Below are 22,203 nucleotides of genomic sequence, written 5' to 3' on the forward strand. Positions count from 1 at the left end.
TCAATTCCATTAGTTCAGTAGTTTTGCGTGACTATGCTATTTGTTACTTTGACGTGCTTGCATGACTGTCTACCTCACAGTTTGAATAAGTATAAGTGGAAATATTCATAGTTTTACTTGGTTGTATCTGTTCTCTCTCCATTGTTATGTTGATGACCTTCTTAAATGTCATGATTTTCCAGGGTTTAATTAGGGCGCCTTACCTTGAAAGAAATTGGAGAAAGAAATTATAAACGTGAAACTCCTCTTCTTTGCGCATACATAAAAAGAGCAATCCAAATCGTAAAAGGATTAGATGAGAAACCCTAGAGAACTTGTTCCTCAAAGAGAACTTGTTCACTAAGACAATTTGAAAGATTCAACGTTTTTTTTTTCTTTGTCAAACTCTTAATAAGAACGTGTAATAGTTGAATTTTCTTATCCATGTGGGGCAGAGAAATAAGAAAATTTTGAGTGGACAGAGTTTTGGTCCCAGGAGAAACTTGGCTTCTATAATTGTATACATTAGTCAAACAGAAGAAAACGAAATTCTGGCTTACTAGAGATATTGTGTGGTTCATTCTGTATGCAATCTCTAATTCCATATGACTCAGCTCATCTAAGTTCTAAAAGAAGACCACAAAATTCTTAGATACTCTTTACAAGAAAATCTTGACGAAACTTGAAGAATACAAGCATGGAATCCATGACAATGATAATTCTGCAAAGCTTAATAATCTTTATTACCATCCTCTTTTTCAAAAAACAGAAAAGAGGGAAGAAAAGCAACACACCTCGGTCACCACCGAGACTTCCATTGATCGGAAACCTTCATCAACTCGGCCACCACCCTCACCGATCACTATGCTCTCTCAGCCACAGATACGGCCCTCTCATGCTCCTCCATTTAGGCCGTGTCCCAGTTCTTGTAGTCTCTTCCGCCGACGTGGCTAGAGATATTTTGAAGACGCATGATCGCGTTTTTGCTAGCCGTCCACGGTCAAAACTCTTCGAGAAGCTATTTTATGACGGGCGTGATGTGGCCTTCGCTCCTTATGGAGAGTATTGGAGGCAAATAAAGAGTGTGTGCGTCCTCCGGCTCCTCAGCAACAAAATGGTCACGTCCTTTCGAAATGTGAGACAAGAAGAGATCAGTCTGATGATGGAGAAGATCCAGAAATCAAGTTCTTTGCAAGTGAATGTAAGCGAGCTCTTGGGGAGTTTAACTAACGATGTGATATCTAGAATTGCTTTGGGACGGAAATATAGCGGTGAAACAGATTCTAAAGAGTTAATGAAAAGGCTCATGATGCTAATGGGCGAGTTTAGTGTGGGGACTTATGTACCATGGCTTGGATGGATTGATTGGATCTCTGGTTTGGATGGACAGCTAAATAAGACAGGCAATGATCTTGATGAATTCTTGGAGAAAGTTGTTCAAGATCATGTAGATGGTGACGGACAAAGGACTGATTTTGTGGATGTGTTGCTCAGAATTCAGAGAGAGAAGAGCATCGGATTTGAAATCGACCGGTTATGCATAAAGGCTATCGTCTTGGTAAAGGGATAAGAAGATCTCATATTCATATTCATTGATGTTTTAGTGTATAACCGTAGTTCTTGTTTTTTTGGTTTTGATCGCTTTTCAGGATGTTTTAGTTGCTGGTACGGATTCATCGTACGCACTTATGGATTGGGCAATGACAGAGCTTCTACGTCACCCAGAGTGTCTGCGCACACTCCAGGAAGAAGTTCGTACGATTTGTAAGGGTAATTTGAGTGTATCAGAAGAAGACATTCAAAACATGAGCTACTTAAAAGCTGTAATCAAAGAGACAACGAGGCTACATCCTCCACTTCCATTGTTGGCTCCTCACGAATCAATACAAGATGTTATATTAGGAGATTACCACATACCAGCCGGTACACAGGTAATGATCAATGCTTGGGCAATCGGGAGAGAGGCTGCGACGTGGGGGCCAGACGCAGAGAAGTTTAGACCGGAGAGACATTTAGATTCGTCTGTTGATTTCCGAGGTCACAATTTTGAGCTGGTTCCATTTGGAGCAGGGAGAAGGATTTGTCCAGCAATATCATTCGCAGTGGTCTTGATTGAGGTGGCTTTGGCTAACTTTGTGCATCGGTATGATTGGAAATTACCGGAGGATTCTAAAGAAAATCAAACCAATGTCGCTGAATCAACCGGTATGGTGATTCACCGTTTATTCCCTCTTTACGCCATTGCATCATCTACTACTTGATGGAGGCATTATATATAAATGGTTTATTATGTTTAGTTGTACCAAAACAAGTTTAGTCATTTGAGAGTTTTACTCACAGTGATTTGAGTTCTTAACTAACTATGCTAATTTAGAAAGGCGACTGAGCTTACTTGATTCATTCATCTGTACAACGAGCATATTCATCAGTCCCCTCTCAGCTGGGCTTCACGGCTAGTCAAAGGAACATAACGAACTGAAGTTTCATCCTTGATGCTAACAGAACCATCTGAGTTCTTATCCACCACTTGCAGATCTTGGAATATGTTCCCAACCGGAATCACCAGTCTCCCACCGGGCTTCAACTGATCAATCAACGCCTCTGGGATCTCCGGTGCTGCTGCTCCGACGTGAATAGCATCATACGGAGCAAACTCAGCCCATCCTTGCCTCCCATCTATTTTAAAACCATCAAGAAACCAGCAATGTAAAAACAGAAACACCAAAGAAATCTCAAAAACTTGAACTGATGCTCACCACCAACATGAACAGCAAGAGACCCTTCTTTCAGAAATGGCGAAGCAGCACTCGCTTCAATATTCTTAACAGAAGAAGCCACCAATTCAGGAATATGTTCCACACCAATAGCACGCCCTTCGGTTCCAACCATAACCGCAAAGCAAGCAGTTAAGTACCCGGTCCCTATCAAAATTCATCATATTCAAAAGCAAGAAGAAGAATGTACAAAACTAATTCAAGAAGAGAAAGTAAAACAAACCCGAGCCAACATCAAGTACACGCATTCCCGGTTTCAAATGTTTTTCAAGAAGTTGAAGACACATTGCATGCATATGAGGAGCTGATATAGTCACATTATAACCAATAGACATGGGACTATCAACATAAGCAGAGGAACGATCTGTTACAAATACGCCTCTATCCACAGCCTCCATAGCTTTAGCAACTTCATCTGAAGTAACTATACCATGATTTTGCAGATTCTCAACCATAGCTTTGTTCTTGTTGATACTACTTGGACTCCAGAATTGCTACAGAATCAATTACAAAACAGAACCAATAATTAAATCTGACAATCGTAGTGATCTCAATCGAAAATTCTCAAGTATTGAATCGATTGGGCAATGGAAATCGCAATTACTTATCTTGATTCGAATCGAATCGATTACACATCGGAGAGAAAGAGTACCTTCATCTTTTGTGAGAGAAATATTCCGGTGAGCAGAGAGAAGAAGGGTTCAATGGAGGCAAAAGCAGTGTGAGAGAGAGAAGAACTGATCGGAGAGGAATGGGAAAGTGATGACGAATGCGCATAATAGCGGAAATTGCACGCAACAAGAGTAAAGGGAATCATTATCGTGCGCGTGTTTTTGGGGAATTTTATTTTGCAACGTTCCCCACAGCTTTTTTATATTTTAGTATTTCTTATTTGTATCCCCAAACTATTTTTCTTTATCAGTTTGGCCCAAAATGTTTGTTTTTGCTACTTTATGGTCTTTTTGTTTGCAACATTTCTCTATCTTATTTTAGCATTTATCCCATATTTTTTACCTTTTGTATATATGGCCCAAAATGTCTGTTCTTTGAGGTTTTGAATTTTTTTGCACATCACAGATAACTGAGCAAAGTTGCCCTTATAGCTCAGTGGTAGAGCGTCAGTCTTGTAAACTGAAGGTCCGTAGTTCGATCCTGCGTGAGGGCACCTTTTTTTAATTTCTCATCACCAAAATGGAACCTGAAATGTAGTCGTTTAGAAGTTTATAACGTAAAAACACAAAACGTCGTTTTGAAGATTCAGACTCCACAAAAACCTCAATGATTACGAGAGAACACACGAGCACGACCGTCGTAGGCTTCGCTTTAGGGTTAATCTGAGTATGGCGAATCTTATGCACAGATTTCTCAGGAACCAATCATGTTTAAGAGCAATCCCAAGGCTTTGATCCGCTAGTTCATGCAAGTGTCTTGATCCTGGTAAATTAATCCACCAAGGATAGTGTCATATAACTTGATATCTAAAGCTAAGTGTGTTACATGAAATTACTTACTCTTCTAAGCTCTTTAGGGAGACCTAGATCCTGAGATATTGTAGGTTAAAGTCTGGTTGTTTTCTAGTCACTGGATGAGATCAAGGTAGTATCATTAGATTCTTTAAGAACTTGGTTTTGCCATCCGATGGCGGGTTTGTGTCATTTTTGTTTCTGCTGTAACTGACTTGATATAGATCGACACAAGCTGATTATTGAGTAGTTTCTTTAGCCAGAAATGAGGATTAGCATTCATCAACAAAATTTTAATGGAGGAAATCAGTCAATCACACAATTGGGTTGCTTAGGCAGTGATCGTCTAGATATAAGATTGACACGTAGAGTTTCTTGCTTCTACCATTGAGATTACTTGTTGTTCCAAATCTCTTGAGTGGGTATTAACCCGAGGGTAATCAGACCTAATTTCAAGAATCATCCTTAGACCATTGTTTCTTGCGACTTATGATTCTTCAGCTTTCTCAAAGTTTGTTTTAATACGTTTGTTTTGTTCCGATTTGATTACCAGGACATTCACCCCACACACAGTGTTTGCGAATATAACTAATTTTGAGATATGTTAACAACATAAAACTTTTTAAAATGATTTTGCAACTGTACGATATATAAAAATTAAGATGGTAAATTATATAGATAGATTGTTTCATAAATAACTATATATTAAAATGACACAAAAGTATTGACTTTAGAGGTGGGAAAAAACTCTTGTAGCCAAAAATGTTTCTATCGGACTTTTTGATTGGAATCCTCTTCAGACTTCAATTATTTGAATCTTTCAAAAGATTTGGGAATCTTCTAACGTTTTGGATTTAAAATTGGATAGGCTTTTAAGGACAGTTCAGACACGCCAGCTGTTTGGATCGGTCCACGATCCCTAGAAAAAGAACACGTCATTGTAAATTAAAATTTTTGGGTTTCGAACGTATAATATTCATAACCAATAAAATAGTAGAGTCACTTCCAAGAAACTAGGAAACATCAAACCACGTCGTTGCATTTTGGGGATCTTATGAAATACACAAGCTTATACAAAAAAAAATATTATAAAAAAATGAACGTATATTAATTCGTAATTACATAGGCTTAAAACCAAGATAAGATCGGTACATGTTGAAAATGAAAATTATTCAATCTCCTAATAGAGGTGAGACAATTATCAATTCGAAACTCATACATCAATCATAAAAGCTACAATATTTTCTCAACTCCATCAATTATCCGTGGGAGTCATACAAAAAAAAAATTAAAAAAATTATTACATATATATGTATTTTTTTTTCAGAAAAGTGAAATCTCTTTCGAACATATGAAATTATGAATATTCATCAATTGGCCTAGGATTACGAGATCAACGTAAATTATTTAAATAACAAAAATAAAAAATATGTTTCCTTGCATTAGGAAGCATCATTATCCAACCACGACGCCGGGTATTAAGCCAAGATCCATTCCAATTATTCATTCATATCTACTACCTAAAACGACATTAGCTTTTTATAAAGAAAGTCTTAACCCACGATCGGTGTTCATATTTAAATATTACATTTGTTGTTAAACACCAATGTTATGCCTAACAACTTAAATAAAACCGCCATAATTGTTTTTTATTGTGTTTTTGAAAAACTACTTGCCCGTTGTTATCTTGTGGCCTGAGTTTTTTTTCTCTTTTGTTTTTAATATATGTAGTATGAAACCACGTTTCAACAAATGGGCTGCGCCAAATGTTCACGCATCTTGCCTTGAGAATTTTGAATAACAACTAATTAGAGATTAAGGTATGGAAATGTACAAAAATCGCCACGAGATCCTTTCGTAGATCCACATGGTATTACCGGGATACATGGAGAAACATGTTTTCTTAAGATCAGTACATTACTCATTAAATGGTCGATATTAGTAAATTATTTTTGTACGTAATTGCTCGGTGCATGGTTTAAGACGTGTGTTCTTAAAAGCTACTCCAATTAATAATGATGCTTTCATGTGGTGTGGAATTAAAAGTTTTGGATGCGTAGTGGCTAATCAAAAAATCATAAAGTTCATAGTTTAAGCTTCGAAAATGCAAATAGCTTGGGGATACAAAAGCTATCTTTACAAAAATCTTAGAAATGGTGGAGTCTTACATAATCACGTGTGTGATCCAAATTATAGATGTAATAGAAGAAATTTTTCTTGTATTTTCATGTATTATATGCATCGCCTTTATCGTCTACACATGACCAAAATTTTTTCCCATTTTCCCATTTTTAATCCTATACAAAAGAAGTTTTTTTTATTGTACAAGGCATTAGGTCAACAATGCCATGGTGTGAACAACTTTGTCTCCACATTTTTGGGGACATATCTTAATCTAATTATCGCTTTCATTACTTCCCTAAGCAACAAGTTGCTTCATCTTAATTTTCCCATTATTGTATAAAACTATCCATCAACCCTGACAAATTTAAACGATGAAAGCCTGAATTATTGATAATGATATTGATATCATTATCATCCAAACGATGAAAGCCTGAATTATTCAGTTTTAAAAGGATATTCAGTTTTCTCTCACTGTCAGCTAACTTAGTCAAATCAAACATTCATAAATATATATTACACAACATATAGATCTATAAGCATGACATTTATAAAACCATATATTATAAATCTTATGATTTATTATCCTAAACTATTTAGAAAGAATATGATGGGTTCCTTATTCCTCTCAAATGCGTGTCCTAGAAGTTCCACAAGTCTAACCAAGACGTATACACAATGATACACAATAATAATTCATTTTCCAAACGTTGATGGTATTTGAGTAATTTCAAATCTCTACAGAAAAATATTTCTCTTTCCCTATATATATCCGATACCATCTCATTGCACTTTCAACCTCAAACAAATAACCAATCAACCAAAAAAAAAAAAAAAATGAAGAAACTTCTTTTGATATTTCTCTTTTCTCTTGTCATTCTCCAAACTGCTTGTGGATTCGATTACGACGACAAGGAAATAGAAAGCGAAGAGGGCTTATCAACGCTTTATGATAGATGGAGGAGCCACCACTCCGTTCCTAGGAGTCTAAATGAAAGGGAGAAGAGATTCAACGTTTTCAGACACAATGTCATGCATGTCCACAATACCAACAAGAAGAACCGATCCTACAAACTTAAGCTCAACAAGTTTGCAGATTTAACAATTAATGAGTTCAAGAATGCATACACCGGTTCCAACATCAAGCATCACAGAATGTTGCAAGGACCAAAACGCGGCTCAAAACAGTTCATGTATGATCATGAGAATTTATCCAAATTACCGTCCTCCGTTGATTGGAGAAAGAAAGGTGCTGTCACTGAAATCAAGAATCAAGGAAAATGTGGTAAGTATTACTATAAAGATAGTCCAATTATTTTTGAGGTCTCATTTTTTAAAACAATATAGTAAACAAAATTATAATATAATCTTTAATTTGTTGATCGAATTCTAATGATATAAAATTCCTGAATAATTACCAGGAAGTTGTTGGGCATTCTCTACCGTAGCAGCTGTTGAGGGAATCAACAAGATCAAGACTAACAAACTGGTCTCACTGTCTGAACAAGAACTAGTGGATTGTGATACTAAGCAGAATGAAGGTTGTAACGGAGGTCTTATGGAGATTGCATTTGAATTCATCAAGAAGAACGGTGGTATCACCACTGAAGATAGCTATCCTTATGAAGGTATCGATGGAAAATGCGACGCTTCAAAGGATAACGGCGTGCTTGTGACGATAGATGGGCATGAAGATGTACCCGAAAACGACGAAAATGCTCTTCTTAAGGCTGTTGCAAACCAACCTGTATCTGTTGCAATTGATGCTGGAAGTTCAGATTTCCAGTTTTATTCAGAGGTAAAAAGATAATCAGTACACTATCTTCGTTGTAATAGAAATATCATATCTTGTAATAATATAGCATATGTCATGTATATAAACTTTGGTCATATCTTTGGTAACATGTTGTAGGGAGTGTTTACGGGATCTTGTGGAACAGAGCTGAACCATGGTGTGGCAGCGGTCGGGTATGGATCTGAGAGGGGGAAAAAGTATTGGATAGTGAGAAACTCATGGGGAGCTGAATGGGGAGAGGGAGGCTATATAAAGATTGAAAGAGAGATTGATGAACCGGAAGGGCGTTGCGGTATTGCGATGGAGGCATCGTATCCGATCAAGCTATCGTCGTCTAATCCTACCCCGAAAGACGGTGATGTCAAAGATGAGCTCTAGATATGTGTACACATTGTGTAAAACCATATCAAAGGTGATCCCAATTCCTTGTTGATTCATGTTGTTAGTTTCGTCTTCATGATTTGATTTTGTTGTTGGTTTTGAATTTGAATAAAAATGTCTCGTGTTTTCTCAATCCTTTGTTTATTAATTATGTACAAGAGAGCAATAAGACACTTTTGGCGAATAAGTTTTCATTTAACACTACAGCGTTTGTGTTTTAGACGCACCAAACGCAATAGTTTGAGTATTACACTATTACTATCGAGATGTGAGGTCAAATTAATGTTAGGCCTTTGATTGATACTCTCTCCGTCCCATGAAAATGAATTTTAAAAAAAATTCACATTCTTTAAGAAATAATGTATAATGACAATTTTAATTTTTTATAACTATTTAAAAATAATAATAACCATTTATCTAATTATTTAATAAGGATAAAATAGGTAAACAGTTCTAAAATTTACATTGGAAATATAAAATTTTTATATTTGTGGGACAAAAATTTGTTCTAAAAAATTTATTTTTGTGAGACGGAAGGAATATATGATAAAAAAAAAAAGGTTTCGTTATAATTGGGCATTTATGTTGCGCTTTTCCAAAATTTAGGATTGGTTTCGAAAACTTTTTTAAATCAGAGAAAATTGGTATATTAATTAATTTTAACGGAGACAACTGGAAAAAAATTTCAAATTAAGAGAAAACAAAATTGGCGGTTACTTAGACGAGCACCGTCCTCATTTGTACGTCAGAGAATTCAAAAAGATACTTCTATCTCATTTTTCATGGCAAAGAGATTTCTAGCTAGGGTTTTACCGATAGCTTCTGATCAATTTCCAAATTGCAATCTCGCAGTCGAAGCTATAGAAAAGCTTTATATAGATCGTGAACCAGAGGAATTTGAATCGTTATCGAACAATCCCTTGTTCGGTTTCTTGAAGATCGATCACTACCGATTCCGATCTGGGCGATTAGATTTGATGACAAAAATTACGGTGTGTGTGTTCTTCTCTTATCGATTTGATCTCATTTCTCTGTTTGGTTCTGTTTTTGTCTGTACCCTAACTTTTATAGCGATTAGGTTTTATAGAATCAAATACTCTAGAATTCACTGTTCTTGATCGTCTTTTATGTATACATCGTTTGATTTTGCCCATCCTAATAAAATCAAACCCTAGATTCGTGCGTGAATTGGATTTCCGATTTGATATATTCGCTAACTTGATAACTCTCGCGTCTCTCAGATTTGTCTCTTATTGACGGTGGAGAAAATTACAGGGTTTTACTCGTTCCTCAAATTACCATGTATAAACTCTTATCCTTCTTTCTCACCAAATCTTACTGATCTCTGACCAGTTTTCTTTAGATTTTAAGGAAGTTGTATTTGTTACTATCTCTTGTTTTACGGGTCCTATGGTATTTGTTTTTGTTTCTAGTTATACCAAGGAGGTGTACACAACGTGGAACTATCGGGTGTACACAAAGTCAATTATCTGAAACACTTATGAGTAAAGGTATGTTTCGAACTCATTGGGTTGATAAATCTAACTCTTCCTTGAAAAGGCATATAGTTTGATTAGGAAATGTTCTCTTTTCTAAGTGTGGTATTGGTCATGAATTAAATAAGTGAAGAAATCACTAAATAATGAAAATGGTCACGAATTCGAATATTCTCTATCTCCTTTTAAATATGCCTTGCCTCTCATTAGGTAGGTTCTTTTGATTTTTCTCTTATAGTTTGATGTTACTGTCTCTTTTCTTCTGCAGTGGGAGAGTTCAGAGTCTAGTGTGACTATGTGGGCTTACATCAGAAAGGAAAGAATTCTACATACGTTCTTTCAGATCACTTAAAGAACCATTACGCTTGCATAGAATACATAAATACATGCATCATATCATACACACACATCATACATACATGCATCATACATACATACACACATACAAACATGCATATATACATACATACATACATACATACATGCATCATTTATACACATTGCATACTTGTTTCCTCAATTTGCTTGCTTCTTTGCTTAATTTGCTTACCTGCTTCCATCCCCTTTATTTGCATACTCAATTCTCTAACTTAGCTCTTTTTGTGTGTTTAATTTGCTTACTTCCGTACTTGCTCACTTTACTTGCTTGCTTGATTACTTTCTTTTGTATTGACTGCTGACTGCTTCGTTCTTTATTTGCTTCCTTAACTTTCTTGCTAACTTAGTTTTCTTAATTTGCCATACATTTTGGTGATCATCCTATTTTAGCAAGGTTTTACTACAAGTTCATTGATACATATACTTTGGCTTTTTATTTTGTGCCCTTATCCGCTCTCTGTTAACTTGATTTATTAACTTTGCTTGCTTTTGTCCCGTAACTTTTTAACTTACATACTTTCTTTTTTTCATTTTTTGTTTACTTACTTGCTTCCTTGCTTACTTTCCATGATTTTTGCTCGCTTACTTGTTTCCTTGTGTATCCTTCATTTACTTACTTAATTTATTGTGTTCGTTCTTTGCTTTCTTTTTTGACTTGCTTACTTTCTTTCTTTAGTTTTTTTATTGCTTCTTTAGCTTTCTTAACTGTTTTCACTTCTTCCTTACTTGCTTCTCTGTTTCCCTTTTTCCATTCTCTATATACTTTCTTCCTTGCTTACATTTGTAATATGCTTACTTCCATAATTGTTCAATTTCTTGTCTCCATTCTTTGCTTCGTTCACTAACTTGTATAGTTAGTATTGTTTCCTTTAACTTTCTTGCTTTTGTTACTGTTTGCTTACATTTGGTGACCATCCACTTCTACAGGTTTAGCATTTATGCTACATATACTTTGGCTTTTAGTTTGTTCAGTGTGTAGTTGTTATCTTAACAGTTATGACGCTAACCAACCTTTTCCTATAACTGTTAGATTAATTACATACATCTCTGCTAACGACACTGAAACAATTTTTGAGATTATCAGTTACTGGTAAAAATTTAATATGATTTGTTCAGTTTTTCACGCTTCTTGTTGTTTAGTTGAGGCGATGCTTTGTATCCGCATGTGGAACATTTGTACCAACGTAAGGCTGGTTTCTGCCTTGTCCGCTGCCTTCTGCTCTATTACGTATACAGTAAACTGACATAGCAGACACTATTAGTCCCGTCCAATGAGTTGGTAAGAGGTATATGTCAAATGGCATCAACTGTTTTTCTTCCTTCAAATGTGCCAACAACAGCAAATCTTTTTGCTCTTTTAGTAGGATATGTGCCAATTCAATCTTGATGCGTGATTATGACTAAATCTGATGATTTGCGTTTTTGGAATCCTCTGAGATGTGTTCAAAGTAAGGAACATGGTTTATGCTTGCTTGCTTTGTTTTTGTATGTAGAATGGAAAAATGTGGTGCTCTTTTTTTTATTTTTTTTGCAGGTTTACTCTACAAATATAGTTCATGCAAGCAAATCTGAAGTACAAAAAAGATTATGAATGTTAACACTCCATCACTTAAACCATTCTCAAAGGAATTTCTTCTCCTTTTATGATATATGGACTATGGCTCTCATTTCTCTTGCATAAGCTCTGTCTCTATTCTAATGATATATGTTAGTGTATGATAGGCGTCAAACAAATCATTAAGACTCTGAGGTAAGTGACCACTTGGACATTATCAGTTTGGAGGTAAAATTTTAAGTATAAGTCATCAGCTTTCCAGTCTTCAATGCCTTCGTAAGTATATGTTGCCTAATAATTTATATTGAAATCAGCCTTCTACATTGTCTTCTTGCAGACTCTAAGTGGGTATTGATGAAAGGTGTGATATAAATATGATAGTCCTCTCTGCAGTTTCTCCTTTGACTTCATTTGGTATGTCTTCAAAATTTCTGTGATATTTTTTGTTTCTTACCTCAGGTAATTTGAAGTCCTTATCTCTCTTCCTCAACAAGTCACAAGTGAGTACCTACTCCTTATACTTTCTAGATCTCATGGAGTGCTTTCTTAATGGTATTATTGCTGGTTAATTCATTTAAACTGCATGGCGAAATATATTATGTCAAATTATTAACTTTCCAAATAGTTAAGGTGTATTGTTATAACAGATGCGGCGAACGTTGTTGTTCCAAAGGCATAGTCCACTAACGCCCAATGTGCTAGTAAAGGGTAAATGTGAAACGGCGACAATCGTTCCTCTTACAGAATCGTGTCAATAACAACAAATCTTTGACAAATATCTTTGCTGTTTTAACAGGATGTGTGCCAATCAATTTTTGACCCGTGATTCTGATTTATTGATTACTTGCGTTCATGGAATCCTTCGAGACGTGTTTGGACTTTGGAGTACTCTTAATGGGAAGAATTTAATGCTTGTTTGCTTAGTTTGTTGTATGTACCATGGGAAAATACTCTGATGAAAAAAATATTTAATTTGCAGGTCTACTCTACAAATCTAGTTGATGACCGATATCTGAACTATTATGTGCTGACCCAATTACAAAAAGGAGTTACTATGTAAGTTAGCTAGCACTCTATCACTTAAACCATTCACAAAGAACTTTGTTCGATCCTTGATATATCTTTGTCTATGATATGTTTCAGAATAACGTTAGGTTATGAGCTAAATGATCACTTGCCGATCTTTTTAGTATAATTATGGAAAACAGCTATCCATCTTTTTTTTACGGTCTTGCCTATCTTAAGGTAATTCTTCACCAATATAGTAATTTCAACTCATCATTTCTTAAGAGTTCATTATTTACTGCATATTGTTGTCTGAATGCATAGTAATATTTGATTTCAGAATGAGGCTTCTAGATCTAGGTCACAAAACAGAGGAGACTGAAAGACTGATTTTATTAAGTCTGTACGGTACTCAGAAAACAGAGGATCTAGTTTCTTGCCATATAAGTTATCTATTCTAGTACTTTTTCTTTTAATCTTATATAAATATCGAAAGCCATGAAATCATACATTCGAAAGATCTATTAAAGGCTTCTTTTTAACTTGGGTGGTCTTTTTTTTTTTTGGGTGGTCTTTGTTTTTCAAGATATGTTCGTCAATCTCTCTCCACAAAAATGTTAAGCTCTTTTTTTCTATCTTTGTTGTTTTCAGATTTTAGATTCTTCAAATCGAAACCTTCTCCGAAGGTATGTGTCCTCAATCTTTTTCTTATGTTTGATCTTCTGATTTATTTTTTTAATAATATGATGGTCTTTTCATTATAAATTTGCTCTTATAATTTTGACCTTTCATCTTATGTAGTTGCAGATTTTACAGTCTATTGATATGTGGTCCAATCTCATTAACCAAAGAACTCTTCGTGGGATCTTCCAAATCACTTAAAGAGGCCGGAGACAACGCATGCAAAATCACACACATACACACGTACATAACATACATACAAATACACACACGAATACAAACATACATGCATGCATACAAACTTACATACATACATACAAATATACATACATGCATTCATACATTCATACATGCATACATGCATACATGCATTTATACATTCAAACATACATACATATATACATGCATTCATACATACATACATGCAGTCATACATTCATACATGCATTCATGCATTCATACATTCAGTCATACATTCATACATGCATTCATGCATTCATACATTCATACATACATACATGCATTCATGCATTCATACATTCATACATACATGCATTCATGCATTCAAACATACATGTATGCATACATACATACGTACAATATTGTTAAGTCTTAACTCAAACAATTTATGTATAGAATAAATAAATAAAAATGTATAAAAGACCATTTTTGTATAGAAACATTGTTGGCCGCGCACTAGTTCACGGACATAGGAAGGGAAATGATAAAACTCGATTAGATAAGGTGGTTTTCTTGTCTTGAACTCGATTAAATAACATGAATTATTGACTTATTGTCGTATAGCCTAAGGTACGTATAGAGTCACCAGCTCGAGCTTATTTGCTTTTGCATTACTTTGAGTAAAATAATTTCCATTGAAATATCTATAATTTAATTTAATGAAGAGGACCCAACCCATCTTCATCTTATCTTTACCATTTATATAAATCCACTGAAAATGGGAATGGACGTACGTGTTCTATTGTGTTTCTACCAAATATTTTTGCGTTTTAATATCTTTCAACTGTCTCTACCAAATCTAAATTGGTTAGACTTCAATATATATTATTCATAAAGTTTTGTCGTGTTTCACGTGTTTATGAAACGTACCCGTTCTTGCATTTAGTCCCACGCACTATCTTTTTTTATCCATACTTGATTACTTTCTCAATTCGTCGATCTCACACATATTATATCCGGCCAAGCGGCTAAGTCCACCATAAAAACGAATTATATCGATAACCGGAATGTTATCAGAAATTTACAATGTAATATTTCTGGAATGACTATTAACTTTGACGTTGTTACGAGTTTAATAATTTTTGAAAAGACTATATAACTCTCAAAACGTACATGTAATTTTTAGCAATGTCCTTGGAGAAAACAAGTGTAACAATTACATGTACGTGTAAATTAAAAATAATGCAAATGTCAGTCAATATTTCGAGGAAACAATATATTTCTGTTCCCATCTCTAATCATTTCCTCAATCATATACCATAAAAGGCATAAACAGAACCAACCAACCAACCAACCAACAAGAAGAAGAATCCAAAGACATGAAACTTTTCTTTATTGTTCTCATCTCTTTTCTTTCCCTCCTCCAAGCATCAAAAGGATTCGATTTCGACGAAAAAGAATTAGAAACCGAAGAGAACGTATGGAAGCTCTATGAGAGGTGGAGAGGCCACCACTCTGTATCCAGAGCCTCCCACGAGGCAATAAAGCGGTTCAACGTTTTTAGACACAATGTCCTTCATGTCCACAGGACTAACAAAAAGAACAAGCCTTACAAACTCAAGATCAATAGATTCGCCGACATAACGCACCACGAGTTTAGAAGCTCCTACGCTGGCTCTAATGTTAAGCATCACCGAATGCTTCGTGGACCGAAGCGCGGATCTGGTGGTTTCATGTATGAGAATGTGACCAGAGTTCCGAGTTCTGTTGATTGGCGAGAGAAAGGAGCTGTCACTGAGGTCAAGAATCAACAAGATTGTGGTAAGAGACTCTTTTCTTGATGATTCTTTATATGCTCTGTTTTTTACTCTGTTTCTGAGTGAATTTAGGCTATCTCGGAAAATTTCAAAAGTACATAGAGTATTTTATTTGGTTTGATCTTTGAGCAAACATATTTATTAATCACTAATTTTTAATCTCTAGGAAGTTGCTGGGCGTTTTCGACGGTTGCAGCAGTGGAAGGGATAAACAAGATCAGAACAAACAAACTGGTTTCATTGTCTGAACAAGAGCTTGTGGATTGTGACACTGAAGAGAATCAAGGTTGTGCAGGAGGTCTCATGGAACCTGCGTTTGAATTTATAAAGAACAATGGTGGCATCAAAACCGAAGAGACTTATCCTTACGATTCCAGTGACGTTCAATTCTGTAGAGCTAATAGTATTGGTGGAGAAACTGTAACCATCGATGGACACGAACACGTCCCTGAGAATGATGAGGAAGAACTTCTCAAAGCTGTTGCTCACCAGCCTGTCTCTGTAGCTATTGATGCTGGGAGCTCAGATTTCCAGCTTTACTCTGAGGTAATCTTTGGTAGTTTAAGTTTGCGACAGAAAACTAGTTATGAAAAAATAACATATCAATGTTAATAAGCCACCAATAGTCTATGGTTTAGTATGCAAGTCTCTATTAATCAAGATGTATATAGAGAACATCATCTAGTCTAAATATATCTCTAATCTTAAAATGTTTATGTTATGTATAGTAATTGATTTATTAAAATTTTCTCTATGCAAATAAAGCATATTATATACAAAAAGCATATGTTTTAAGTATTTTGAATATAAGTTTATGGTGAACATAATCTAAAACATCAATCTTAGTGAGACAACAAATGCCGAACATTGTTTTTACTATAGAAAACGTGCTATGCATTCTACTGTAGGGTGTGTTTATCGGAGAATGCGGGACTCAGTTGAACCACGGGGTGGTGATTGTTGGGTATGGAGAGACCAAAAATGGAACAAAATATTGGATAGTAAGGAACTCATGGGGACCTGAATGGGGAGAAGGAGGCTATGTTCGGATAGAAAGAGGAATATCGGAGAATGAAGGACGTTGCGGTATAGCCATGGAGGCTTCTTATCCCACCAAGCTCTCTTCGACTCCTTCTACTCATGAGTCAGTAGTTCGTGATGATGTTAAAGACGAGCTCTAGAGACTTTAAGTCATTGAAAACTGAATTTCGAACCATTCTTCTAGTGAGCTTACACTGAGTTTATTATTTTATGGATTGAGGTTCATGGGTTTCAGTTTACACATTTATCGTGTATTCATCTTAAATTGAGACGATTTTTATCTCCTTGTAATATTGGCCAGCATTTGCTTTGCGGAAAAATGGCGTTAAATACTTTACTATGTGCAAGTTTAATTGACTTACAAAATGGCCAAGAATTGTAACTTTTGAGGATAGTGTTTGTAATTATTAAGATCATAAAACAATAATGGACAGTAAAACATCTTTACTATTACAAAAAGTGCAATTCAATTCTCCAAGATGGACGTTTTGTAATTGTAAAGATGTTTTTTTTTCAAATTATTTTCATATTTATTGACATTTTTAGGATCATAACTGGGAACAAACACATTGGACTTAACCCTTGTAAAAGATTACAAAAATTAAAGACATAAATTAAAACACAAAAACCAAAACGTCCAAATCAAAAGGGTAAACAAACCCAACGGGAGAGAAGCTCATAGGCTTAGAAGGGTAAAACGGCGCACCAAGCCTATGAAGCCACACCAAAACCAAAATTAGGTTTTACCAAAACATCGCCAAAGATGTTTTACGGTCGATTATTGGTTCATGTTCTTAATGTCTTACCAATATTATTGAACATATTTGGGAGTCAAAAATTTGAGTCTTTGTAATCACTAATCACGCTAAACACGATATTTTTTTATTTTCAACACACGTTTGAATTCAACTTTTTTGTAATCGCGAAACAACGGATAGAATTATCTAAATTTCAAAATTTTGGCCAAAGTCAATAACATTAAAAACACCTCTTGTAATCCTCCCTTTAATTTGAACATTTATTTGTTTTGTATTACATGCTGACATTTTTCAGATAAATAGAACAAAACAATTGAATATGACCTACTTATACAGCCAATTTAAAAGGGTTTACTCCTATACAAACTAAACCCCTCTAATAAAGAATCGAACTAACAAATACTATTATACTACAAAAAGAATGGATATCAAATTATAAGAAAGCTTCTTACTTAATCTTCTTCAAACCTAACTAACTCCTTCCTGGTTTTGATTAAACCCCTTGTGCTTGTTCACATTTGTTCTTCTTTGACTGACACAACGACGTCATAGCTTTTGCAGACACAACCCTTGTCACCAGAAGCTTCCACTTGGTGTCTTCACCCATTTTCTTGTCTTGTTCTCCCCGTTTCCTAAATTGCCTAGTCCCAAAAAAAAGAGTTGAAAAGAACACATGAGATTCTATTAAAATATCTACAAATTTCAAGAAATGGCAACAATTTGCAGCCGTCGGATTACGACCCATCATCAATTCACATAGCAATTTGCAACTTTTCTAAAGGTGGGTCTACACAAAAAGATAAACAAACCTTGTCTCTTACCAAAAATGAAATTTTTTCACTTTCAACAAAACATTGGTTTTTATTCATAAACATACTAAAAATCATCAATTTCAAACTTACTAATTAAGCGTAAATGGATTCGCTCATACTTTTTGATTTATTTCAAATGTGAAATTCCTAACAAAACAAGTTGGGACATACCTGCAGAGAGGGACGCGACAAGAATCGGGTTGATCACAAATCAAAGAATGGAGTCTAAAGAGTTGAAGCATCCGCTTGCAACGAAGACAACCCTTATCGTTATTCCTCCTCTTGCATACGGCAAAGTGACGTATCAAAAGCTGAAGACCATAACACGTGGAAAACGCCTTACAAGGCTCTGACTTTTCCGCAGTCATTGACTTTTTGTTGTTATCTACTACGTTTGATGGACCGACCAATGTACAACCTTGTGTGCATATGTGCTCTATGCACTCCATTGCCTCGCTTAGTTGCATGTAAAGATCCTGCTCCTTTCTATGTCGTCGCCTTCTTTTCTTCCTCTGCGTTAAATTATAAATCAACACATAATCAGAAAAATGACCAAATGTTTTGGGGTTAATTAGGTATATAAACCAAATCTAATCAAACATGAGTTAACTAATACTCTAAACTTTGTGCAACATGCCAAACTAAATAAACTGAATTTAAAAAAAAAAAAATTATCTTTTTACTAGCGCGGAACAAAAACTAAACCTAGCTGAACAAAATGTGTTATCGAAGGTACTAAGAAAAACAGAGATGCTGTGTTTTCAAAACATATAAGTAAGTTTACCGATTCGGCGTCATCGATGAACTGGAGAATGTCGAGCTCGAGGAAAGGATCATGTTCTTGAATAAACTTCCATCCTTCAGTCTGCTCAACGGTCTTAAACTGCGAATGGATCAGACGCATAGATCGAAGGCAAACATCGGGTGCGTCGCAGAGCCGAGCTAGCTGGAGGACGTCGACTACGTTCTCTGTAGTTAAACGTTGTACAACGCCTTTTGAGCACCGTTGCTTCAGCTGGGTGACCATGTAGACGTGAGACAACGCTAAAAGATGGATTCCATATCTCTCCATCTCATCCTCCGTCAAACTAAAACAGAGACGCAAAAGGGTAGTTTAGTCATTTCCTGACAGCTATTGTTTCCCCAAGAAAATAGCCCAAAAAAAAACAGAGTTTCTTCAAATCCGTGTATGAAAAAGAAAAACCGGGAAAATTGTGTAGTACCGGAAATAACCATCGGTTTGAAGTTTCTACATTTGGAAAATTCAAGAAGAATAACCGAACCAAACCAACCTAGAAGAGTAGAGGAATTTGATAAAAACCGAAACGGCGTCGCATGGAACGCCAAGAATCTTGATGACTCTTTTAGATCCACAGCCTCTGTAACGTCTCATCGGTTTCTTCATGATGTTCATCAGTACCGGTGAAGCTGAAGCCTGCATTATCCACAAATTTTAGCTAAAAACCAAACCAGAAAAATGTAAACCGTAAACCAAAATAAATAACAACTTACCAGAACGCCGGAGTGTGCCGGAATCCGACGGTTATCGGAGGTAACGATCTCAACGTCCGACGTCGGCGTTAGATTATATGAAAGTTTATCGGTGATTAACGAAAATCCGTCGTCTTCCGTTGTGGCGGGGACGGACATTGCGACAAGAACAGCTTCCATTGAAATTTTGTAGAGAAGAAGAAGAAGAGAGATTTCTGTAGGTTTGGTAGTTTGAAGAAGAAAGGCTTTGGCACATTTCTGGTTATATAGACATTAGCGAGGTGGGTCCTACCGTAACCTTTTGGTTGCTTACGTGGCGTCTCGCAAATATCTATTTTATTTTTGCGTCTCTCTATTCTTATCTAACACGCTCGTGATCTGTTTTCACTTAGATTATCACTCTTTTTTTTCTTTTTTTGGCATTTTTATGTGACGGGAATAGCATTTGTGGATAAAGAGATGAAGCTGGATCACTCTTTAAGTCTTTATTACAATAATTTATAACGAACAGGAGAATTCATATTCAAATTTATCTTCCATGAATCATCAAAAAAGAACTGAGAATATGTATCATAGTCGAACGAAACTTCCGAGTGTAGTATTTGAATACTGACAACAAATATCTGAAATTTTAAGTAGTTGGAGTTTTTGGTAAACTAATTCCTAAGTTTTTTTTTTTTTGGTCCGTGGAGATCATGAAAGTTTGGGGATAAAGTTATTATGCAACTATGAACTTTAAGACAATGCAATTATCACGAAATAAAATAAATAAAAACTTTAAGACAATCAAAGATATTGATAAGAGGATTAGGATTAGGATCAACTTGTTCCATAATTTTTGATGATAATTGTCACGAGAAGAAAACTCGCCCAGTGTTTTGTTTCCATGGCATCTTAGCTTATCTAGGGTTTAACGCAAATATTTTGGTTTATACCTTAAGTGGCGCCCCATTTTTTCCATGAGAACTTAGTTAAACAATGTCTCAACCATAGCAAGAGTGATGAGTTTAATTTCCATGAGAAGTTAGTTAAACAATGTCCCACTAACAAGCTCAATTTTGTATTTAATTTCAATTGCTTATATTTGTTTTAAACCTTTTAATATATATTACCGACTTGGTGTAACATGCATAAGAATTTAACATAGATAATGTTCTATTTGATTTGTGTATTGAGCTGGACCAACGGTGTAAGTTACACCGTGTAACACTGTCCGTATTATATTCCCAACATTAGGAAAATAAGATGAAAACAAAAAATGAAAATATTTGCATAATTTACGTTCCTGAAAAAAAGTGACTATTATAAGGTTGCTTTTGTTTGTGATCCGAAAAACAAGACGACCTTTTTGTTCCATGTAGGCAGATTTATGTTTTCTTATCAATCCAATGTGGAAAGTGAACAAATCCGGGACCAATATTGTTTTTGGCTTTGCGTCAAAGAGCTGTTTATTAAAAAAAAACTAGAAAAGCCGGTTATTGCAATAAACCGACCTTTGCCTCTTCCCAAGAGCCACCTCTCCTCATCCCTCGTGGCATTTTGTTCTCATCCAATCTTACACGCCCTCTTGTATTGCCAATTGTGATCCTTTTGTTTATCCATTGTGTGACTCAATCTGTGTCAACGGAATTTTGTGTTCGATTAAAATATTTTCCATAAGATAAATGAATACATGACTTTTAAATCGAACGTTCTTATCCGTTTTGGATATATTTTTAACTATCTTAGTAATAGCTTTGAATTTCGAACATTTTCTTCCTAATCGCATAGATCATTAACTTTTGTAATCACATATATTGTTTCATGGTATTTTTTTTTGTAAAAGTATTTCATTAAATTCCTCAATCAATCTAGGTAAGACTACAATTTACTACTAAATAATAGTGTTTTTTTTTTTTTAATGTTGGTAGAAAAATTAACCTACCATTTATAGCAAAGAAAAACTCTGTTTTTAGGTAATTGACCTATATTTTATCATTTTTAATATTAATTACTTTTTTACTTAATTTTCATGAAACATTTTGGACCCTGTCTATAATTATAAATTTGGAGAAAAAAGAACTATGAAATTTATGGAATTAAAAAAAAAAAGTGTATAGTGCGATTGTTACGTTGGATTTGGGGAGTAAGTTCGCCGCATAAATGTTGATTTGTTGGAAATTAGGTTTGGTGCAATGATTTTGATCCATTAAAAACGCCACGTGGAGAAATGAACATTGGCTTGGTTGGATTTGGAGTTGGCGTTTTGATCTCACGTCCTAGGCCAATGAATTCATCATTTCAAACCATTTTTCTTGTTTAATTATAAACACAGTTTTAAAATTAATGCAAATAGATTCATTGTAAAACAAAAAGCTAAAAAATTCAAAGTTTGTTGATAAGTTTCCGCATCAGAAAAATAGTGATCGGTCCGACCCATAAATAGATTTGATTAACTTTCTCATTATTGGTCGGAGTCTCGGAGATGTCCATTCCC

At 35.2% G+C, this 22,203-nt stretch overlaps 8 protein-coding genes, 3 long non-coding RNA genes and 1 other non-coding gene across 18 annotated transcripts; 8 read left to right on the forward strand and 4 right to left on the reverse strand.

Moving 5' to 3' along the window:
• Window positions 1-569: 569 nt before the first annotated feature.
• On the forward strand, window positions 570-2,283 carry CYP71A21 (cytochrome P450, family 71, subfamily A, polypeptide 21). Its single transcript, NM_148858.2, has 2 exons — window positions 570-1,537; window positions 1,629-2,283. The coding sequence occupies exons 1-2, from the start codon at window positions 677-679 to the stop codon at window positions 2,238-2,240; spliced, it is 1,473 nt and encodes a 490-aa protein (NP_680111.1). The 5' UTR covers window positions 570-676; the 3' UTR covers window positions 2,241-2,283.
• On the reverse strand, window positions 1,071-1,700 carry AT3G07925. The gene has a single exon (NR_141368.1). It is a non-coding gene; the product is annotated as an other RNA (long non-coding RNA).
• Window positions 2,174-3,598, reverse strand: PIMT1 (protein-l-isoaspartate methyltransferase 1; the record flags this gene model as incomplete). 4 transcript variants are annotated; one of them, NM_148859.4, is made up of 5 exons in its annotated part: window positions 2,174-2,235; window positions 2,372-2,655; window positions 2,736-2,900; window positions 2,977-3,247; window positions 3,406-3,411. In NM_148859.4, the coding sequence occupies 4 exons, from the start codon at window positions 3,409-3,411 to the stop codon at window positions 2,405-2,407; spliced, it is 693 nt and encodes a 230-aa protein (NP_680112.2). The 4 variants fall into 4 exon arrangements, with proteins under 4 accessions (NP_680112.2, NP_851013.2, NP_001326363.1 ...); NM_180682.4 differs by having other exon boundaries at window positions 2,231-2,655; window positions 3,406-3,568; NM_001339362.1 differs by lacking the exon at window positions 2,174-2,235 and having other exon boundaries at window positions 2,405-2,655; window positions 3,406-3,589.
• Window positions 3,599-3,846: 248 nt separating this feature from the next.
• AT3G48275 lies at window positions 3,847-3,918 on the forward strand. The gene has a single exon. It is a non-coding gene; the product is annotated as a tRNA-Thr (tRNA).
• Window positions 3,919-6,941: 3,023 nt separating this feature from the next.
• Window positions 6,942-8,787, forward strand: CEP2 (Cysteine proteinases superfamily protein). Its single transcript, NM_148860.5, has 3 exons — window positions 6,942-7,622; window positions 7,759-8,135; window positions 8,250-8,787. The coding sequence occupies exons 1-3, from the start codon at window positions 7,175-7,177 to the stop codon at window positions 8,508-8,510; spliced, it is 1,086 nt and encodes a 361-aa protein (NP_680113.3). The 5' UTR covers window positions 6,942-7,174; the 3' UTR covers window positions 8,511-8,787.
• A 433-nt stretch (window positions 8,788-9,220) lies between these two features.
• AT3G48343 (uncharacterized protein) lies at window positions 9,221-10,432 on the forward strand. Its single transcript, NM_001339363.1, has 4 exons — window positions 9,221-9,505; window positions 9,755-9,815; window positions 9,947-10,024; window positions 10,278-10,432. The coding sequence occupies exons 1-4, from the start codon at window positions 9,296-9,298 to the stop codon at window positions 10,295-10,297; spliced, it is 369 nt and encodes a 122-aa protein (NP_001327333.1). The 5' UTR covers window positions 9,221-9,295; the 3' UTR covers window positions 10,298-10,432.
• Window positions 10,433-11,523: 1,091 nt separating this feature from the next.
• Window positions 11,524-12,308, reverse strand: AT3G48344 (uncharacterized protein; the record flags this gene model as incomplete). Its single annotated transcript, NM_001125321.2, has 1 exon — window positions 11,524-12,308. The coding sequence occupies exon 1, from the start codon at window positions 11,689-11,691 to the stop codon at window positions 11,524-11,526; it is 168 nt and encodes a 55-aa protein (NP_001118793.1). The 5' UTR covers window positions 11,692-12,308.
• Window positions 12,309-12,407: 99 nt separating this feature from the next.
• Window positions 12,408-13,187, forward strand: AT3G48346 (uncharacterized protein). The gene is made up of 3 exons (NM_001339364.1): window positions 12,408-12,650; window positions 12,739-12,998; window positions 13,086-13,187. The coding sequence occupies exon 2, from the start codon at window positions 12,740-12,742 to the stop codon at window positions 12,896-12,898; it is 159 nt and encodes a 52-aa protein (NP_001319709.1). The 5' UTR covers window positions 12,408-12,650; window position 12,739; the 3' UTR covers window positions 12,899-12,998; window positions 13,086-13,187.
• Window positions 13,188-13,512: 325 nt separating this feature from the next.
• AT3G07935 lies at window positions 13,513-13,794 on the forward strand. The gene has a single exon (NR_141369.1). It is a non-coding gene; the product is annotated as an other RNA (long non-coding RNA).
• A 1,366-nt stretch (window positions 13,795-15,160) lies between these two features.
• On the forward strand, window positions 15,161-17,126 carry CEP3 (Cysteine proteinases superfamily protein). 2 transcript variants are annotated; one of them, NM_114696.4, is made up of 3 exons: window positions 15,161-15,629; window positions 15,792-16,171; window positions 16,534-17,126. In NM_114696.4, exons 1-3 carry the CDS (start codon window positions 15,188-15,190, stop codon window positions 16,804-16,806), a joined length of 1,095 nt encoding a protein of 364 aa, NP_566901.1. In that variant the 5' UTR covers window positions 15,161-15,187; the 3' UTR covers window positions 16,807-17,126. The 2 variants fall into 2 exon arrangements, with proteins under 2 accessions (NP_566901.1, NP_001327487.1); NM_001339365.1 differs by lacking the exon at window positions 16,534-17,126 and having other exon boundaries at window positions 15,792-16,354.
• A 76-nt stretch (window positions 17,127-17,202) lies between these two features.
• BT2 (BTB and TAZ domain protein 2) lies at window positions 17,203-20,174 on the reverse strand. Of its 3 annotated transcripts, NM_114697.4 has the most exons (5): window positions 19,749-20,174; window positions 19,529-19,671; window positions 19,021-19,324; window positions 18,408-18,748; window positions 17,203-18,065 (listed from the first exon to the last, which is right to left on the reverse strand). In NM_114697.4, the coding sequence occupies exons 1-5, from the start codon at window positions 19,905-19,907 to the stop codon at window positions 17,918-17,920; spliced, it is 1,095 nt and encodes a 364-aa protein (NP_566902.1). In that variant the 5' UTR covers window positions 19,908-20,174; the 3' UTR covers window positions 17,203-17,917. The 3 variants fall into 3 exon arrangements, with proteins under 3 accessions (NP_566902.1, NP_001326127.1, NP_001326126.1); NM_001339366.1 differs by having other exon boundaries at window positions 17,203-18,748; NM_001339367.1 differs by having other exon boundaries at window positions 17,597-18,065; window positions 19,021-19,671; window positions 19,749-20,172.
• An 859-nt stretch (window positions 20,175-21,033) lies between these two features.
• On the forward strand, window positions 21,034-21,313 carry AT3G07945. The gene has a single exon (NR_141370.1). It is a non-coding gene; the product is annotated as an other RNA (long non-coding RNA).
• Window positions 21,314-22,203: the final 890 nt, after the last annotated feature.

Source organism: Arabidopsis thaliana, chromosome 3 (genome assembly GCF_000001735.4).
Source record: "Arabidopsis thaliana chromosome 3, partial sequence".
NCBI lineage: Eukaryota > Viridiplantae > Streptophyta > Magnoliopsida > Brassicales > Brassicaceae > Arabidopsis > Arabidopsis thaliana.

Bases quoted from the DNA above. Each gene is read 5' to 3' on its own strand.
- CYP71A21 (NM_148858.2), top strand. From the start codon at position 677: ATGGAATCCATGACAATGATAATTCTGCAAAGCTTAATAATCTTTATT. The intron at 1,538-1,628 runs GTAAAGGGATAA...ATCGCTTTTCAG, and splicing joins GCATAAAGGCTATCGTCTTG to GATGTTTTAGTTGCTGGTAC.
- CEP2 (NM_148860.5), top strand. From the start codon at position 7,175: ATGAAGAAACTTCTTTTGATATTTCTCTTTTCTCTTGTCATTCTCCAA. The intron at 7,623-7,758 runs GTAAGTATTACT...AATAATTACCAG, and splicing joins CAAGAATCAAGGAAAATGTG to GAAGTTGTTGGGCATTCTCT. The intron at 8,136-8,249 runs GTAAAAAGATAA...AACATGTTGTAG, and splicing joins ATTTCCAGTTTTATTCAGAG to GGAGTGTTTACGGGATCTTG.
- AT3G48343 (NM_001339363.1), top strand. From the start codon at position 9,296: ATGGCAAAGAGATTTCTAGCTAGGGTTTTACCGATAGCTTCTGATCAA. The intron at 9,506-9,754 runs GTGTGTGTGTTC...CGCGTCTCTCAG, and splicing joins ATTTGATGACAAAAATTACG to ATTTGTCTCTTATTGACGGT. The intron at 9,816-9,946 runs GTATAAACTCTT...TTTTGTTTCTAG, and splicing joins CTCGTTCCTCAAATTACCAT to TTATACCAAGGAGGTGTACA.
- AT3G48346 (NM_001339364.1), top strand. From the start codon at position 12,740: ATGTGTGCCAATCAATTTTTGACCCGTGATTCTGATTTATTGATTACT.
- CEP3 (NM_114696.4), top strand. From the start codon at position 15,188: ATGAAACTTTTCTTTATTGTTCTCATCTCTTTTCTTTCCCTCCTCCAA. The intron at 15,630-15,791 runs GTAAGAGACTCT...TTTAATCTCTAG, and splicing joins CAAGAATCAACAAGATTGTG to GAAGTTGCTGGGCGTTTTCG. The intron at 16,172-16,533 runs GTAATCTTTGGT...ATTCTACTGTAG, and splicing joins ATTTCCAGCTTTACTCTGAG to GGTGTGTTTATCGGAGAATG.
- BT2 (NM_114697.4), bottom strand. From the start codon at position 19,907: ATGGAAGCTGTTCTTGTCGCAATGTCCGTCCCCGCCACAACGGAAGAC. The intron at 19,325-19,528 runs GTTGGTTTGGTT...TCTCTGTTTTAG, and splicing joins AAATTCCTCTACTCTTCTAG to TTTGACGGAGGATGAGATGG. The intron at 18,066-18,407 runs GTATGTCCCAAC...TTTTGGGACTAG, and splicing joins TGTCGCGTCCCTCTCTGCAG to GCAATTTAGGAAACGGGGAG.